This window comes from Podarcis gaigeae (genome assembly GCF_964106915.1).
Source record: "Podarcis gaigeae genome assembly, chromosome: 4".
NCBI lineage: Eukaryota > Metazoa > Chordata > Lepidosauria > Squamata > Lacertidae > Podarcis > Podarcis gaigeae.
In genome coordinates, this window is record NC_139677.1 from 62,267,953 (window position 1) to 62,286,592 (window position 18,640).

The 18,640-nt window shown below is 39.2% G+C and overlaps 1 protein-coding gene across 3 annotated transcripts in view; it reads right to left on the reverse strand.

Annotated features, from left to right (window-relative positions):
* LOC310843811 (uncharacterized protein) overlaps window positions 1–18,640 on the reverse strand; it is a 171,885-nt gene that overhangs the window by 45,896 nt on the left and 107,349 nt on the right. For 2 of the 3 annotated variants that reach the window (XR_014563651.1, XR_014563652.1), the window contains exons 1-2: window positions 14,015–14,216; window positions 11,604–11,703 (exon numbers count right to left, since the gene is read on the reverse strand). Coding sequence is in view for 1 of the 3 variants with exons in the window: in XM_083737577.1 (XP_083593703.1) it covers window positions 11,689–11,703 (15 nt within the window). In the remaining 2 variants the exon portion in view is untranslated. Of the gene's footprint in view, window positions 1–11,603; window positions 11,704–14,014; window positions 14,217–18,640 lie in introns of those variants that run through there. The other variant, XM_083737577.1, reaches the window with a different exon arrangement.

An 18,640-nucleotide genomic window follows, 5' to 3' on the forward strand; every position in this document is an offset into this window, starting at 1 on the left:
TGCCTCAGAAAGACTAAACACATCAGTCTTCAGTATGTTTACAGTTCCACCTGCCTTTTCTTCAAATATCTAATTTTAGATGAATGGTGTATGATATACCCAGCTCCACACACTTCAAACAAACAAAAGAGCTCTGAAATCAATGGACAAAGTGATGGAGTATTATTCTCTAGGGTAATCGTTACTTTTAAAAGGGTTTATTGCTTTTATGGTTTTTCTGTCCCTTCGCCAAGTAACTGGGTGGATTAGTTTCCTACCTGGTTTGCAATCTGTCACACTGAAACTTGTTATATTTTCCCCATATTGTTCCAGGTCCTGTGGTATTAATCCACTGTCATTAAGCTTAATGTCATTAAGCTTTAACATTATCAATATCCCCACATTTTTTTTTATAATTGGAAATGTAACCTATCATTTCTGTATAGCACATAATGGATCACAGCACATAACAGGTAAACCACCGAATGGAACCTCTAAGCTAATGTGCTGTTTCAGGTACATGGATATATTATTTTTCTCTGGATGGTCTGGATGCATACCTATTTAGGTTCCGAGTATGAGAGAGCTGAGCACTCATACTTCCTACAAAATAAGAAAGAAGTTTGTGGAAGGCAACATCTAATATAGTTTTGCCTGTAACTTTTTTTCAGTTTTTTTTAATACTGTACTGTATATCTGAAATTTTAGTTATTTCCTGTGGACTCTTACAAATCATATTGTTTCACAAAGAATGCAGCATTACTCTGGCCCATATAACAGAGTAACAAAGATGCTTTCCTTTTCAGGTCAATTATATTGATCGCATGACATTTCCAAAAGTAACTCCTCAATTATAATAAGTAAGACTCTCTGCCTGATGTCTCAAATTTAGGAAAGGCATGCAGCAAGGCAAGTCTCCTGGATTTATGTCATTGTTAATTCATTTTTTTAAATCTAAAACGACCAGGAATCTATATTGCATTTCACTTTGCATTAACTTTTCCACTGATGTGCTGTTACATTTTTTTTCAAATTGATTTTTCTCTAAAAATAACTGTTGATCTGAAGTTTCTTTCAGTTGAGAACAGAGTGACCACTTTGATTTTATTTCTATAATCCCCATTCATTTTCAACTTTATTTTTATGTTTTATAATGCCCTTCAGTGAGACTACCTACTGATATTTTTTTTCTACTTCCATTTACTAAATTGTGGAGCATATCTGTATAATAAGTACTAAAAGTTTTCACAGGGGGTGGAACAATATGATGTACCAGGTGAAAACATTCCTCTTCTCCCAGGCCTTAGGCCAATTTAACAATCCGTGTGTGTGTGTGTGTGTGTGTGTGTGTGTTGGGGGTGTTATTATTTTGCTTGTTGTTGTTATATTATGCATTTCTTGTGTTTTTATACTGTAAACTGCCCTGTGATCCTTGGATGATGGGCAGTATATAAATTTCATATATACATACAAGCATACTGAGGCAGACCATGTAGGCCAGTAGCGTATTACTGTGACTACTGTACCTTTCTAGGCTTTCAGACATAGGCTTTTCCTAGTCCTATTCTCTGAGATCCTTTTGACTAGTGATGCCATAGAAAACCTACTCTCTGCTTCATGGAACCTAAGATTTCCATGGGGCCTTTCAGCACTTACTTTTTATAATGGCATTGTTGCTGGGGGCTTTAACTTTTGTGGCATGCTGCCATATGACGTAGTCATTTACTCAGCTGCTATTCATCTAACTTACCAATCCTTTCAAATGAATGTCCTTCCAAAAATCCCCTTTATTTTAGGCTCACTGAGGAAAGAGGAAATGGTATTTGTGATGACTCAAAAATTGCTGAATTGGGGGGGGGGGGACTTGGTGCATTACAGAGCTCAAAAATTGCTGCATGAAACAGCCTTCCAAGCCTTTTCCTCTACAACACTGAAGGTCAAGTATGGCAGTAGGTGAGATATCAGAGAGAGAGAAAGAAATGTCACCCATTACCACTATCCATCTTTTACTTGCATTATTAATTTTGTGCTCAATTATTTCATCATTAAATAATTGCCTAACTTGGCCTTGTATGGTAAGCTTCAGTTTATTTAATTTTCAGCAGGGGATACAAAACTGGGAAGAGCTGGGACCATCAAACTAGCCTGTGAATCTTTGCCAAAAGGATCATATTATTGCTTCTGTATAGAAAGTTTTTTAGCATTAGTAATTGGAAACTACCCTATTAGCATGAGCTACTGCAGCTGTGAAACACTGCCAGAGTCTGGTAACACGATTATGGATGGATGGGCGCTGCCATGAAATAAGCCAGTGCCTCCTTGCTATCACTTACAAAGGCATTATTTTTATGCAGGTTTCACATGTCAAGTCTGGAAAAACTCAAGTTGTCCTGTTAAAGTAAATATAAGAAGTATATTTAATACATTCTTTTACCACTCTAAGATTATTCTTTTACATTTTCTGCTTTTCTTTTAGTTGATCGTTACTAATCCCATGTGATATTTTTTCTTTTTTAAATGGTTCTAGGTCAAATGCATTGTAAAACAAGACAGAGCTCTCCATGGTAAAATCTTTGTAACAGAACACCCTGATTAAAACATACTGCATTGAAGGCAAATAAAATATCTCCTGCATCTTTCCTTCACCACCACCACCACCCACTTTCATACTGGGCGATGGTCACTTTGCACCCCTTGCTTTTTGTCATTCTGAAAACCATATAAAATACCATGCAGAGGGAAGGAGACCAAAACTATATTAAAAGTCTAAACACAATATTCAAAACTCAAGCACCTCAAGACTTTGTGGCCAGCATAACATTCTTAGGACTATCTCAGCATGTCATTATGTGCCTCAGGACCTAGGGGGCCGTCTTTCTCCACATGAACCCACCTGGACCCTGTATTTGTCATCTGAAGCCCTTCTCTGTGCGCTTCCTTCAAGGGAGGAATGGAGGATGGCAACATAGTTGGTGGCTCCCTGGTTGTAGAATGCTTTCCTCAGGGAAATATGCCTGGCACCATCATTATCAGCTTTTAGACAAATACATTTCTGTTTATTCTGGCATTTGGAATCGTATGGTATTATGTTTCCATGGTCTGTTTTGGTACTCATCTTTTAGTAGGGTGGGATATGATTAGTCATTTCTATACTATGAGACATTCTCTGTAGCAAGCAATGAATAGATTTAAATAAAAATACTAGCAATAATAGTTAGTGTCCTATTGATGGGAAACAATTAACTTCACATGTTCACGACAGGATTCATTTTCCGTATTGCATTTTTTTGTGATTAATAAATCTAACCCAAATGTCTGATGAGCTGAGCTCCTATTTTAAAAAAATTAAACATGATAGATACTAATTTCTGTGCTTGCATGGATAATGAATACCATGAACCCTGCATTGAAGCAGTAGTCAAGGGAGATTTTACAGTCACTTTTCTGTCACTGACTGTGTATTATTACCATACTTCAGTTGTTCTTTCATTACCTTAATTTTGTAATAAAAAGTTTTATATACTGGATTTGATTAGATCATTTTGCTTTAGGATACCCCAGATATATCAAAGTATAAGTATAAGGTAAAACTGAAAATGATGATTTTGTGCCTTTGAAAAGATTTGCTACATATTTCTCCAGTCTGTTGGCTATGTAGTTTTTTGTGCCTTTTCTCTTAAAGTTACTTAATGTTTCACAGAAGTGGTGAGCTACTCATGCTGTAGCAGTATTATAAATGTATGAATACTTGATAAATATGAATTCTGGTTTAATTTATGAGTGGAAAGGCCAGTGTGGGACCTTGATATAAATGACACATGAATAACCAAGGTCAAAAACCACATATATACTTTTCTGAGTAGAGCTTAAAATAATAACAACTCATTATTAGCCTAGTTAAAGGTCAGAATGAAAGTCAAGTGTTGAAAGAAGGAAATAAACAGTAAACTTAAGTGTTAACACAAAACTTGAAGCAATGAATAGGTCACTGAGCATGTTCAGCATTTCATATGGCGTTCAAGTTTGTGTGCAGTTCTATGAAGCTCCATTAGTCCAGTTAAGAGCCATGTAGTGTGTGTTTGTTGTGGTTGTTGTTGTTTAGTCGTGTCCGACTCTTCGTGACCCCATGGACCAGAGCACGCCAGGCACTTCTGTCCTCTACTGCCTCCCACAGTTTTGTCAAACTCATGCTGGTAGCTTTGAGAACCCTATCCAACCATCTCGTCCTCTGTCGTCCCCTTCTTCTTGTGCCCTCCATCTTTCCCAACATCAGGGTCTTTTCCAGGGAGTCTTCTCTTCTCATAAGGTGGTCAAAGTATTGGTGCCTCAGCCTCACGATTTGTCCTTCCAGTGAGCACTCAGGGCTGATTTCCTTAAGAATGGATAGGTTTGTTCTTCTTGCAGTCCATAGGACTCTCAAGAGTCTCCTCCAGCACCATAATTCAAAAGCATCAATTCTTCAGCGATCATCCTTCTTTATGGTCCACCTCTCACTTCCATACATCACTACTGGGAAAACCATAGCTTTTACTATAAGGACCTTTGTTGGCAAGGTTATGTCTCTGCTTTTTAAGATGCTGTCTAGGTTTGTCATTGCTTTTCTCCCCAGAAGCAGGCGTCTTTTAATTTTGTGGCTGCTGTCTCCATCTGCAGTGATCATGGAGCCCAAGAAAGTAAAATCTCTCACTGCCTCCATTTCTTCCCCTTCTATTTGCCAGGAGATGATGGGACCAGTGGCCATGATCTTCGCTTTTTTTTATGTTGAGCTTCAGACCATATTTTGCACTCTCCTCTTTCACCCTCAATAAAAGGTTATTTAAATCCTCCTCACTTTCTGCCATCAAGGTTGTGTCATCTGCATATCTGAGGTTGTTGATATTTCTTCCGGCAATCTTAATTCCGGCTAGGGATTCATCCAGCCCAGCCTTTCGCATGATGAATTCTGCATATAAGTTAAATAAGCAGGGAGACAATATACAGCCTTGTCGTACTCCTTTCCCAATTTTGAACCAATCAGTTGTTCCATATCCAGTTCTAACTGTAGCTTCTTGTCCCACGTAGAGATTTCTCAGGAGACAGATGAGGTGATCATGCACTCCCATTTCTTTAAGAACTTGCCATAGTTTGCTGTGGTCGACACAATCAAAGGCTTTTGCATAGTCAGTGAAGCAGAAGTAGATGTCTTTCTGGAACTCTCTAGCTTTCTCCATAATCCAGCGCATGTTCGCAATTTGGTCTCTGGTTCCTCTGCCTCTTCTAAATCCAGCTTGCACTTCTGGGAGTTCTCAGTCCACATACTGCTTGAGCCTTCCTTGTAGAATTTTAAGCATAACCTTGCTAGCGTGTGAAATGAGTGCAATTGTGCGGTAGTTGGAGCATTCTTTGGCACTGCCCTTCTTTGGGATTGGGATGTAAACTGATCTTCTCCAATCCTTTGGCAACTGCTGAGTTTTCCAAACTTGCTGGCATATTGAGTGTAGCACCTTAACAGCATCATCTTTTAAAATATTAAATAGTTCAGCTGGAATACCATCACTTCCACTGGCCTTGTTATTCAAGTCAAGTACTTTATTACGGTCATAGACCAGCATAGACAAAACACATACATAAATAGCATAACAGTATGAATCCAGGCAAATAATTATTAAATAAATAGGAGCTAGAACCAAACGTAGATTTAAACATATACATAGAATACTTAATTAAGGATAGATAATGGGTGAATAAAAATTTATAAGAAAGATTAAAAGATCAGTTAACACAGCTATATGGGGTGGGCTTCAGAAGTGCGGAACTAATAATATGGGCCTTCAGTTTAGGATTGAATTGTAGCATAGATCATTCTTCGTCAAATATCTATCATGGCAGCGCAATATCTGGTGACTGAATATGTGACTTCTGGGCTCTCTTCCTGTGAACCAGACCAAGTTTTATTGCGGCAAAAGCCAGTGACACTGAACACCACAAGATCAAACAAAAAGAAATCAACAACAACATCAGAAAAAAAAGATTACACAAGGGAACTTCGCAGTGTGCCATTCAACAGAAGAAATTTACGCTTCCTGATTACTAAAGTGCAAAATTTGGCCACCTCATATGATATTGAGCTTGAGGAATCTTCCAGAAGGAATTTTCGTAGAATTTCGGGGGAGGATTCCAAATAATGTTGTAGGGGTATAAATTTTGATAAAAGCGGCAAAATAAGTTGAACGCGTTCTTCACTATAAAATTCGCAGAATAGAAGGATGTGTGTAACAGATTCTACCTTATTAGACATACAGGAGCAGAGACGTGCATGCATTGGTACCCGCGTGAATTTGCCGTACAGCACTGCTGAGGGCATTGTCTCAAAGCGGGCTCTAGAGAAAGCCCATCTATAAGCTTCGTTAGTGATGTTAGTTAAGTAAGGGGCAGCTGCAAAATTAGGCCAAGCTTTTAAACATCTATACGTCTCCGGGAGTAGGGCGTCTTCTTGTTGTAATTCGACATCGTAAAGTCTCTGAGTGATAATTGCTTTTGCCTTGTTTAGAGTTCCAAGAAGAAGATTTTCAGGGTTTAGGCCAATTTGTTTGATCTTGTTAGTTATTTGCATAAGCCAAGGAGGATAGGGAACTGCAGCCAGGAAGCAAGGTAACAGTCCCTTAGGATTGTAATGGATTTTCAGCCAGAGGGATATTGCTTGCTCCCAGACTTTTAATTCCACTCTGGGCAGTCCTGCCTCTTGCCTTAAGACTGCATTAGGTGTACACTTTGGGGTAGCAAATAATGATCTTAAGAATTTTGATTGTACTGTTTCAAGGGTCTTAAGGTTGGCAGAGGGGCTAATTTGAGAGCCATACAGGAGTTGGACTAAAGATTTTGCCTGAAAAACTTTTAGGGCCATCGGAAGGAAGCCAGCTCCTTTCCTTCTGAATAATCTAAGGATGGCATTTGCACTTCTTCCTGCTGATATAGCTGATGTGGTCAGGTGTGTTGACAATTTGGCATTATAAGAGAAAATAATGCCTAAGTATTGGAAGGTCTTAGTCTGTTCAATGGCATTTCCCTTTACTCTCCAATTATCTTTCCTGAAGGAGCGGTTAAAATGTACAATTTTGGTTTTGGCAAAGTTAATTGTTAACAATTCAGTGTTACATTGGTCACTAAACTTTCCTAAGGCACGTTTCAGACCCACTTTGGTTTGAGAGAGAAGAACAGTGTCATCCGCATACATTAAAACTGGTACTTTTCTGTCGTTAGAGAACACGGGGGGGGGGGGTTCGATTTCACGGCAACATGTGACCAGGGAGTTAACATAGATGTTAAATAAAAATGGGGCTAATAGGCATCCTTGTCTAACTCCTCTTTGGACTAGGATTTCTCTAGAGAGTCTGCCGTCCTGTGCGAGTCTTATCTGGAGGGTATTGTTCTCATGAAGCTTAATCATCAGAAGTAATAACCTTCTGTTAATACCCATATTGGCCAATTTGGCCCAGAGCCTACCCCTGGATACAGAATCAAATGCTGACTGGCCTTGTTATTTGCAGTGCTTTCTAAGGCCCATTTGACTTCACTCTCCAGGATGTCTGGCTCAAGGTCAACAACCACACTACCTGGGGTGTACGAGCCATCCATATCTTTCTGGTATAATTCCTCTGTGTATTCTTGCCACCTCTTCTTGATGTCTTCTGCTTCTGTTAGGTCCTTACTACTTTTGTCCTTTATTATGGTAAACTTTAACAGATCTCTCTGGTTCTTCCCATTCTGTTGTTTTCCTCTATTTCTTTGCATTGCTCGTTTAAGAAGGCCTTCTTGTCTCTCCTTGCTATTTTTTGGTAGTGTGTGTTTAGTAAATATTAAAAAAATCACATGTATCTGTATCTCTCTAATGCAGTCAGAAACATGTCTATACAGCAATCAGGCCATGAGTATGTCTGACCAATTTGATATTGAACTTTCTACAATCAACGAACCCTTTCTAAATTAACTTTTCTCTGGTAAAAATTCAGTAGTGAAAAACAAACCGTCTTTCAATAAAGTTCATAGTCTTCTCATTGAGGACCTCAGATTAGTCTACAAGGATCTGCAGTTTCCCCAGAACTATTTGAAATCCACCTGTCTAGCTCAGTATTGTCCAGTCTGTTGGAAACTACCGGGTAACCATCTAGGATATCAGGCAGAGGTTTTCCCCAGCACTGTCAGCTATACACTTTTAAAAAAAAATTAGGATCACCACAGACAGTCATGTTTTTACACACAAAGCATTTGCTGAACAACTGAGCTGTGGTTTTCGCAGGGGTTTTATTTTGAAAGCCTAACTATAAATACCCTTGAACAATTTTTTGAGAGTAACTGAAAGAATTACAAATCTTTTCCAGTTTTGTCATTGCTTTCAGAGATTGATTACTACCTGCTTACTCATCCCAAAATCAAGTGGGTCTATTGACCTGTTCAGGATGAACACATGAAAAACCACCTTGAGTCTTCAGAGTGTTCTACCTATATAACTCAACTACATTCTTTTTTCAATGGTCCGCTCCCCCTCCCTCCCTTCCATTGCTTCCCCTCCCCCAAGGAAAAAACAAAACAAAATATTACCATGTGAATATTTGGTGAAACCATCAGTAACAAATGCTACAATGAGTCATGGTGTTTGACTTCGAGTCCAATTACACTGGCATGAAATTGTGTGTGTGATTTGCCACTGAAAAGAGACTCATTGGGTCCTCTGCCACCACTGGAAATCTTCCTCTTCTCTAAGGCAAGTATTTTATTCTATTTCACATTTGGCCCTCTGTGAAAGGGAGCTGGACCCATCCAAAAAACCCTGAAGTCCATCAATTTGAGTAGGGAGTGTTTCACATTTTTAAAGCCCCCACATTTAATTCATCTGATCTCCTCATGCATGGTGAATGACCACAAGAACTGCTTGCCATTAGCACAATTCCATTCTAGCCCAAGTTAAATCATTAACATTTCAGTGATAGAATTAAGAACATGTATTCCACTTCCTGGCTGAAACATTTTGCCTAGATTTTGCCAAGGATCCTTAAAATACATGGTGAACATACTCATATTTTTATATAGAAATAAGACAGATACCAAGAAGGGACACGGGTGGCGCTGTGGGTTAAACCACAGAGCCTAGGACTTGCCGATCAGAAGGTCGGCGGTTCGAATCCCCATGATGGGGTGAGCTCCCGTTGCTCGGTCCCTGCTCCTGCCAACCTAGCAGTTCAAAAGCACGCCAAAGTGCAAGTAGATAAATAGGTACCGCACTGGTGGGAAGACAAACTGTGTTTCCATGTGCTGCTCTGGTTCGCCAGAAGTGGCTTAGTCATGCTGGCCACATGACCCGGAAGCTGTACGCCAGCTCCCTCGGCCAATAAAGCGAGATGAGCGCCGCAACCCCAGAGTCGGCCACGACTGGACCTAATGGTCAGGGGCCCCTTTACCTTTACCTAAGACAGATACTATGTGGACATGTATCCACAGCAATGACCAAAGGAGGAATGACTACTGGGAGGAGCACAGAGAAGAAACGCCATGGTACCCCTCCATCAGCACAACGGAATGCTTTCATCTGCCCCAGCTACAACAATACATGTCTCTCCTGTACAGCTGTACAGCTGTAGCAGGTGCTGTTAACTCTCCAACAGTTTGACTTCACCCCCGATGGCTCACTCTTCCATTGTCCCCCAAGACAGATGAATGCCAAATATATCCTCTTTAATTGCTTCTGCTCTGTATAATTCTTTGGTATTTTTCTTTTCCTAAACCATTTCACTCTATGTTTCTACCCACCTCTATATCTGTCTTTGCAAGCGCGATGTGTGGTAATGATTTTGAATAAATCTGTATAAAATACAAATGAATTCAAGGATACAAACTCCATAACTCCCTAATGACATAATCCTTTTAGGTTAGACAACAAAGGCACCCTCCGTCTACTCCAGGGTTTCCATCACGACTGAGCTGAATCAGTGATAAATTAAGACTGCCAAGTTTTCTGGGACATGAAACATTCAAAGAAGCTATGCAAAACTTGACAAGCAAGTGTAGAAGCAAGCACTGTGAAAAATCACTCCTATCCTAGCATGTAGATGAGCCTATAGTTCATAGCACTATGGGAAGGGGGAATAAACACATGGTAATGATATTTCTGTGAGTGAATGTACACAGAGCAAAGGCTGGTTTCTGTCAGAACGTTTTTGTTTATGTAATTCATAATCTTATAAACAAGCGTTGTGATCTAGCCAGGGGCAGCCAGTCTGAAAGGACTTTCTGGACCTGGAATAGTTTCACCAGCAGCAGCACAAAAAACAGATGGGATGGGATTATCTACATCAACCCCAAAACTAGTCCCTAGAGGTGTAGCATTCGGCAGCACATCTATTACTCCTAAAATGCCCCCCTTCCCCGAATGTGTCTGTCAATAGATCAACACCACTCATAGCTGTCAACTTACAGATTTGAAAATAAGGGACCAGCAGCCAAAATAAGGGACCTGCAGCCTCCCCTGTTCCAGGCACTCCAGTCTTCCTGTCCTCCTGCAGTCTTGTCAAACTCATGCTGGTAGCTTCGAGAACACTGTCCAACCAACTTTGTAACCAGAGGTTCAACTGAATAGAATCTGAATCACATGCACCACAAGGCCTATGCAGCCTCAACGTAAGATGGCTCCCCGGCCTGGCTTTGCACTGCAAAGTTTGCAGCAGCACGTGCAACAAAATGGCGTCCAGCATTCAAAAAACCCCTCAGCTTGCATTAACTAGCCACACAAAAGGCATGCAAGCTCCACCCCCCAGTCGTTCTTAGGCTTCTTATTGGGTGAGCAACACAGCCAAGCAACACAGTTGGAGCCTCCCTCCTCCCTGGCCGGCAGGGAGAGAGGGAGAGGAGCTGCTTCCTTTGAAATTGAAGGGGCATCATTTAAGGGACATTTAAGGGACATCCATCAATAAGGGACAGCAGCAGGACATGGCCCTGGAATAAGGGACTGTCCCTTCAAATAAGGGACACTTGACAGCTATGACACCACTGTATGTCCTGTTAATCAGTACTTTCTGCTAAAAATAATGTAATAATCAGCAGCTCCAGAAGACATTTTGTTAAACTCCTAACATAATTATAGTGGTACCTCAGGTTAAGTACTTAATCCATTCCGGAGGTCCGTACTTAACCTGAAACTGTTCTTAACCTGAAGCACCATTTTAGCTAATGAGGCCTCCTGCTGCTGCCATGCCGCCGGAGCACGATTTCTGTTCTCAACCTGAAGCAAAGTTCTTAACCTGAAGCACTATTTCTGGATTAGCAGAGTCTGTAACCTGAAACGTATGTAACCTGAGGTACCACTGTATAGCAAATTTGGGTACCAACATTTTCATCACGTACATGATGAAGTTGGACCAGGTTGTAATGTCACTGTAGGACAAAGTTCTGGGAAGAGTTTAATAGTAGGTAGCCCTCCCCACTCTCTTTTATGCAACTCTGTGGGATTATTGAATAGTTAAATAATAAGAGATTTCCCAGCAGAGTCATGGCACTAAAACAGATTTTAGGGCGAAGTCCTTTGTGACTCCAGGCACAAATGAAGTCCTGAATGGGAGGCAGTAATTCCTTACTTTTTTACATAGCTCACCTACCTAAAAAAATGCTTTGTCTCATTTGTGTCCTGCGCTCGATTTTTTTCCTGGTGCTGCTACTGTTTGTGGGATTCCTTGGCATCAGTCAAACTGCTAAAACCTGTCCAAGAGAACGTAACATACATAAGTTGATATGTAGACACAAAACCTAATAATTAAAATTGTCTTTCCAGTGTATACTTTTAAAATTGTATCTCCAATATATGTTGTGTAACACCATAGTCAACACAATTTTCTTTGATGCTGTTTAGTGGTGTCAAATATTCTAACACTGTTAAGCTTCTTGGACACTAAAAACATGAATTTCCCAGTGGCGTTCATGAATCTTATATACATGACCAGCTGTCTCTATTTACGAGACCATTCCTAGCATGAAGTCAGAGGTCAAAATTAAATTTTCATACAGAGGTACACTATGCCCACATGGTAGTAAATTGACCTAATGTGATCATAAAATGCTTAAAGTGCTCGTATAAATCTTTAGATGCTCAAATTAATTTCAGGCTGCACTGCACACACTTGCATCTACCTATCTGCTGTGTACCTGGGTTTTTTTTAAAAAAATATTTCTTTCCATGACATAACAAATGCCACAAAATAACCCTGAAGCACCTAGCCAGCAGCATAAATCATGATATCTTTGTAAAAGGAAAGTATAATTACAGCAAAATAACAGTTCAAAACTGCTTACAATTTACTTCTTGCCTTTGACAAATAGTAGAGAAAATAATTGCCTAAAGACAAAGTATAACATTGATTTAGATGACTTGTTATACATATATTGTGTAAGCTGTGGAAACAGTGCTATTTTCAAAGGAAGCCATTCACAGTGCTGACACATTAATTTGTTCAAGTTTATAAGAGTGCCCATTTATAATTCTCCACTTTGTTCTTCTTCAGAATCCCTTTGAGATACCTCTGATGCTTCCCCCTCCCAAAGAATGCTACGTCTCATCAAGCCATATTTAAATGCTACTTCCTATTTTTATCACATGTGCATTTTAATATCTTGCCTTTTTGATGAAAATATGGGAAAATTTGATTCATCAAACAATAACCTTAATTCTTGTTATCTAGCTACTGCTTCTTATGGTGGTTTTTTTAGTTGTGACGGTTCTTTGTTTCTAGATCAAGCTACTTGCCCGTCAAATGCTTTGGACTGCATGAACTCCACACAGCACCATGATGCACTGCAGTCAGCATTTTAGTTATGTAATATCATGGCTGCTGAATGTTTCAGGAATTCGTTTATTATTATTGCTTATTTGCATAGCAGTCAACTGGACAATATCACAGCAACTGGAATAAACTTTAATTTCTATAAAGAAAGAAGCCTTTCCTTCCCTCTAGTGGTACAAGTGGGCAGTATAAGACAGTAACAATGTTCTGACAAAACATAACATCTACTTTCCTTTTTTTTTATAAGATATTTATTCAAAATTTTCTTAATACAATGTTAAACAAACAAAACGACATATAGCATTACAATAATCATACTTTCTTCACTTCATTGGACTTCCTCACGTCTCTCGTTCCTGCGTTCCAAGTTTATCAAACTTTGTCCAGCAATTTATTACCTTGTTTCAATTCTTATTTTATAACTTTCAGATATTATGTCCCAAATGTTAAATAATTTTACCCCAATCTTAAAAACTTAATTTTGACATATTATTTAACCAAAGATTAGCTTTTCATATGTTTTCACTTATCTTCATATTCCTTTCAACTAATTTAATGGTGCCATATTAATTATAATCTTGCATCTTTCTCAACACTCATACAGTTTACAATATTTTTGTAAATAGTCCTTGAATTTCTTCCAGTCCTCCTCCACGGCTTCTTCTCCCAGGTCTCGGATTCTGCCGGTCATTTCTGCTAGCTCCATATAGTCTATCAGTTGCATCTGCCATTCTTCCAGTGTGGGTAAATCTTGGGTTTTCCAGTACTTGGCGACTAGTATCCTTGCTGCTGTTATTGCATACATAAAAAATGTTCGGTCCTTCTTTAACACCCTCTGGCCGACGATGCCTAAAAGAAAGGCCTCTGGTTTCTTATAGAAGGTATACTTAAATACCTTTTTCAACTCATTATATATCATCTCCCATAACATCTACTTTCCTGACTGTATATTCTCAGTTCAAAAATTCATCACATAAAAGAAAGGACTTCTTCATATGCATATAATGCATAATTAACTTCTAGAATTCAGTGTCACAAAATATACTGGCACTGATGGCTTTAAAAATGGATTATATGAGCTCATGGATGAGTTCAAACCTATGCGATAGTTAAATGAACATTCCATCCTCTGATTCCAGAACTATCTAATTCAATAAATATGCCGTCAGGCTAGTACAATTGCTACTTTACCTAAGAAATGTTCTTTCATCCATTAGCAGTACAATACTCACACATATCTAGGTGAGCCTTGGCCAGCTCAGAAATACACCATACAGATAATGGTCCTGACCCAGTGGTGCCTTGCAGATTCAAGGGTTCTAATGCTCACACAGAACTCCTCTTCTTGCAAGTGTACCTTTAAACAGAAGAAGTTACAGGAAGGCATGGGAACTAAGGTAGTTTGCCTTAACTATTGGTTTCGCCTAAACTCAAATCCCCCCCGGTCTAATATACCTAGTGCTGCAAGATTGTCACAAGAGTGCCTGGACTAAAATTGTCTATCAAAAACTTCACCACAACAGCTACTCATTTTGGTTTTTAGTAAAGCAAACCGTCTAATTTGTCAGCACCTAAATGATATTGGGCATCAGAACAACTTGGCCACAATAAGGAAATTTTGCCCATGGTATGACTATTTTCCACCTTCCCATTTCAACCCTCTGGCACTCTATCTGCATAATCTAGCAATTCTAAAATATAGACGTGCTTTTACTCTTGCAAGATTGAATGTATTGCTCTCGGCTGTACTTGAAGGACAATTCCAACAGATTCCACATGAAAAATGCTTATGTCCCTGTGGAGATGGCAGTACCAAATCGGTGGCACAAGCCCTTCTGGCTTGCACTTTTTATAAAGACTTGAGGAATGAGATTATCACCCCTCTTTTATTGTCCATTCTGGGTCGCCCAACCACTGCCACAGTGTCCTTTCTCTTGGCAGATCAAGATGAGCAGGTGACAGCAAACGTTGCAAGGTTTTTAGCTGGGGCAATCAGAATAGGATCCACTATTTGACTATTGATTCAAAACCCTAAAATGTATTTTATAAAATTGACTTTTTATTTCTATTCTTTTTATATAGTATTGTGGTTTTTATTGCTATGGCCGATGGCTGGCTCAAATAAAGATTCATTCATTTAAGGTGGTTTGGCCAAAGGCTTCATGGAAAACATGGATTCTAACAAGGATTAGGAAGGAAGGAAAAGAGGTGAAAAAGGAGTCTATAGAAGTGAACAGGGAAACCTGCATGCAAAGGATCACCATGTCCACACTGAAGCCAACAAAGAGCTATGGTTTGGAATAATGCAGTAAATTTACTAAAGGTACAGTGGTACCTCAGTTTTCAAACGTAATCCGTTCCAGATCACTGTTCGAGTTCCAATATTTTCAAAAATAAAAAACTCATTATGGAAGCCTCAAAATGGAAAACTCAATACAGAAGCCATGTTTCTGGTTTGACTTCCGAGGCGTGTTCGAAAACCGAAGCATTTACTTCCAGGTTAACGGCGTCCGAAGACCGAAATGTTCAGCAACAGAGATGTTCAAAAACTGAGGTACCACTGTATTTTGGTATTTTCCACTTTCTCCTTTATGGCTAAACCTAATATAAAAATATTATACTATTAAATAGTCATAACCAAAGGATTCATTTTACACACACACACACATATATACAGGGGGGGGGAAATGAGTTGAGGAATCATAATCTCAATTTTAATTAGTCAAAAAAATTGTAAGTTGCAAAATACCTCATTCTTCCTGTGGGATATTTCACCTGCTGTTGCTACCATTATGAAGGCAGTGGGGCAGGCAGGGAGTGGGGGTAGAACCGGTGATGAAAGGAAGGAGGGAAATCTATGTGAGGTATGGGTTTATTCTATATATTTTATGAAAGATTGTCAGTCGTCAATGCAGAATATTTTTCAAACTTTTGCTGTGAGTTAAATGTTATTTGCTCAATAAATCAGCATTTTCATGTTGTCTTTCCTTACAAACATTTCACTACATATTTATTTACCTATTCTGTCTAATTCTTTGTACCTGTCTAGGTGTATGCAGATCTTCTGGCGAATGCATGAGATGCCATGAGGAAGAGTTGGTTGTAAAGCAGCATTTTCTCAAATGTACACACTCTAATACTCTGTTCCAGCCTCTCCTTTTGCTGAGGGAGAAGCGCACCACTGCTGCTCTGCTGCTACACTCTCTCTCCCTTGCCAGTCATACCTCCCCTTGATGCAACTGAGTGGGGAACTGTATCAGATGGCTAGCCATAGCACTGCATCACATTCAAGCCATTTGTGTTTACTTACTGCATCACGTCCAACCTATTTGTGTTAACAGCCTTGATGCACCAAGAAGGCCCACATCAGCTATCTCAAACTCCTCATAGACATTCATTTTGGAGAATTAACACACTGTAGTTAGTGCATTACAGCCCGTTTTAATGTGGCATTGTAGAATGTTATACTTAATGAGCACTTCCTGCTGTAATGGCATAATGGTGACTCTCATCGCTTTGGAATAGTAATCTAATGTCAGCACAGATGACAAGGCACTCATGAGTCTATACATATGGCATAGACAAATTAGCAGAGCTAGGTCACTAGATCATCAACATGTACAAGAGTATATGTACTGTGTCACAATGGAAAGGGGAAATGGACGTACTAGCTCCTTGTTAGCTTCTGCAAACTACTAAATCCATTGTGTGCACACACTTTTTAGGCATATAGACCAAGAATTTCAGGATTCATTAACAGGAACCATTAAGAATCAGGGCAATTCTGCAATACCACATCCTTTGTTTTGCATAAGCACGCCCAGAATGCCATGTCTGGGTGTCAGATGCTAGACTCTAATGGAATCTTTTGAATATTCTTATATTCCTATAGTTTTAAACAGTACATTTTTCTGGGGGTATGCAGGGGTACGCATACCCCAAAGCATTTTGTGAATCTAAGTTTGGCCTCATTAAGGGGCAGTATTTCAACATGGGTAGGAAAATAAGAGTATACCTAAACATTTTTTAAAGAAAAAGCACTGGTTTTAAACGAATATGATATGTATGTTTGTCATAGTCATGGCATAGGCTCCTAGCTTGCACTTGATTTTGCAAAATAAAAAAATACCTTCCAGTAGCACCTTAGAGACCAACTAAGCTTGTTATTGGTATGAGCTTTCGTGTGCATGCACACTTCTTCAGATACCTGGTTTTGCAGGTCATGGGAGTTAACATGGATTCAAAGTATTGGGGATTTTGTTGTAGATACCAGTATAAATACTGGTGAATCTATAATTAACTCAGAAGTGATACAGCAGAGGCACCTCTCAGGATGTTCAGTAGTCCATTTATACTATTGTAAAGGAACATTTGGCTTCCTTGACTACACTCCTAACAGAATCATGATCTATGAATAATGTTTTCTTTTCAGTAACATGAAAAGAGCAGGTATAGCATAGTAAAAAAGAACTGCGAACAGCAGAACCATGACCAAGCCATTCCCTGTGTCTGCTGAACAGCCTCACTCTTGAAAGAACAATTTTGCAGCCTGCCAGCGAGCTTTTGCCAGAGTATGTCTGACGAACCAAGAAACACATTCTCTGACATGTAAAAAATTATTGATTCTGCCAGTATACTCAATCAATTTCAGCACGCAAGACAGACCACAAGATTCAGTACATACATGGAGGAACCCCAAAGACTCTTCCTTTTGGATATAATGCAATTAAAATGATTTTATGCATAGTTAAAATGTTTGCTTATACAGAAAGGTAACAGTGTATAAACTATGTGAAATGCATGCTAATAAATAATATAAAAGCTTTATTAAAACTGAAACATATTGCTAGACAAGGTGGCATTTCTATTTTCTTGAACAATAGAAAAACTGTGTATATCTAAATGTGACTTAAGTGCTTTGAGAAATTGCTTTTAAAACAAACAGTGTATTGATATATTTTCCTGTCAATTGAAACGGAATCAATTGTAACTTTGCTGATAGGGAGGCATTGTGGTACAACCGTTCCTTTTTTAAAAAAGGTTTTAAAATACAAAAGTCATTCATAAATATGAAACGGTTATGACTATGTTAGTCTCTTGACCTAACACACTAATAGTCATATATTAGATTGTTCCAATGCTTTAATGAACATATAATTTTACATTTGAGTAGGGATGGAACAGAAATTCATTTGCATTTTTATGTGGATCTACCTAATCTGCACTTCTCAAAACAATACATGTACAGAAATGCAGGTAATCATTGCAAATTAACATTTTTCTGAATTTTGTGATGCAGTTTTACAATCCAAATATATGTACAAAAATGCAATGTGTACAAGCACTGGCCCAGCTGGAGCATTTGATGAGCATAGAACGAGAGGCCCCTTTTTCATGCCACTTCCCTGTGGCCAGTGTGAGCTTTCTGTTTGCAAGCTCAATTCAGAGGAGAAATGTGGCAGATAAAAATAAGGGTACTGAGTCAAAGTACTGCTCATGACACAATTATTAGCTATAGACAAACTTTCATCACAATAACCAGGTCCACCAGAGCCCAGGCAGACAATGGGCTCCTCTTCTAATATCTAATACTCCCACAAGATAAAAATCCCAGAATACTGTGCATTAAATAAAAAAGTTGCAAAAAGGTTATTCCTGTGTAAAGGTAAAGGGTAAAGGGACCCCTGACCATTAGGTCCAGTTGCGGACAACTCTGGGGTTGCGGTGCTCATCTCGCTTTATTGGCCGAGGGAGCTGGTGTACAGCTTCCAGGTCATGTGGCCAGCATGACTAAGCCGTTTCTGGTGAACCAGAGCAGCGCACAGAAATGCTGTTTACCTTCCTGCCAGAGTGGTACC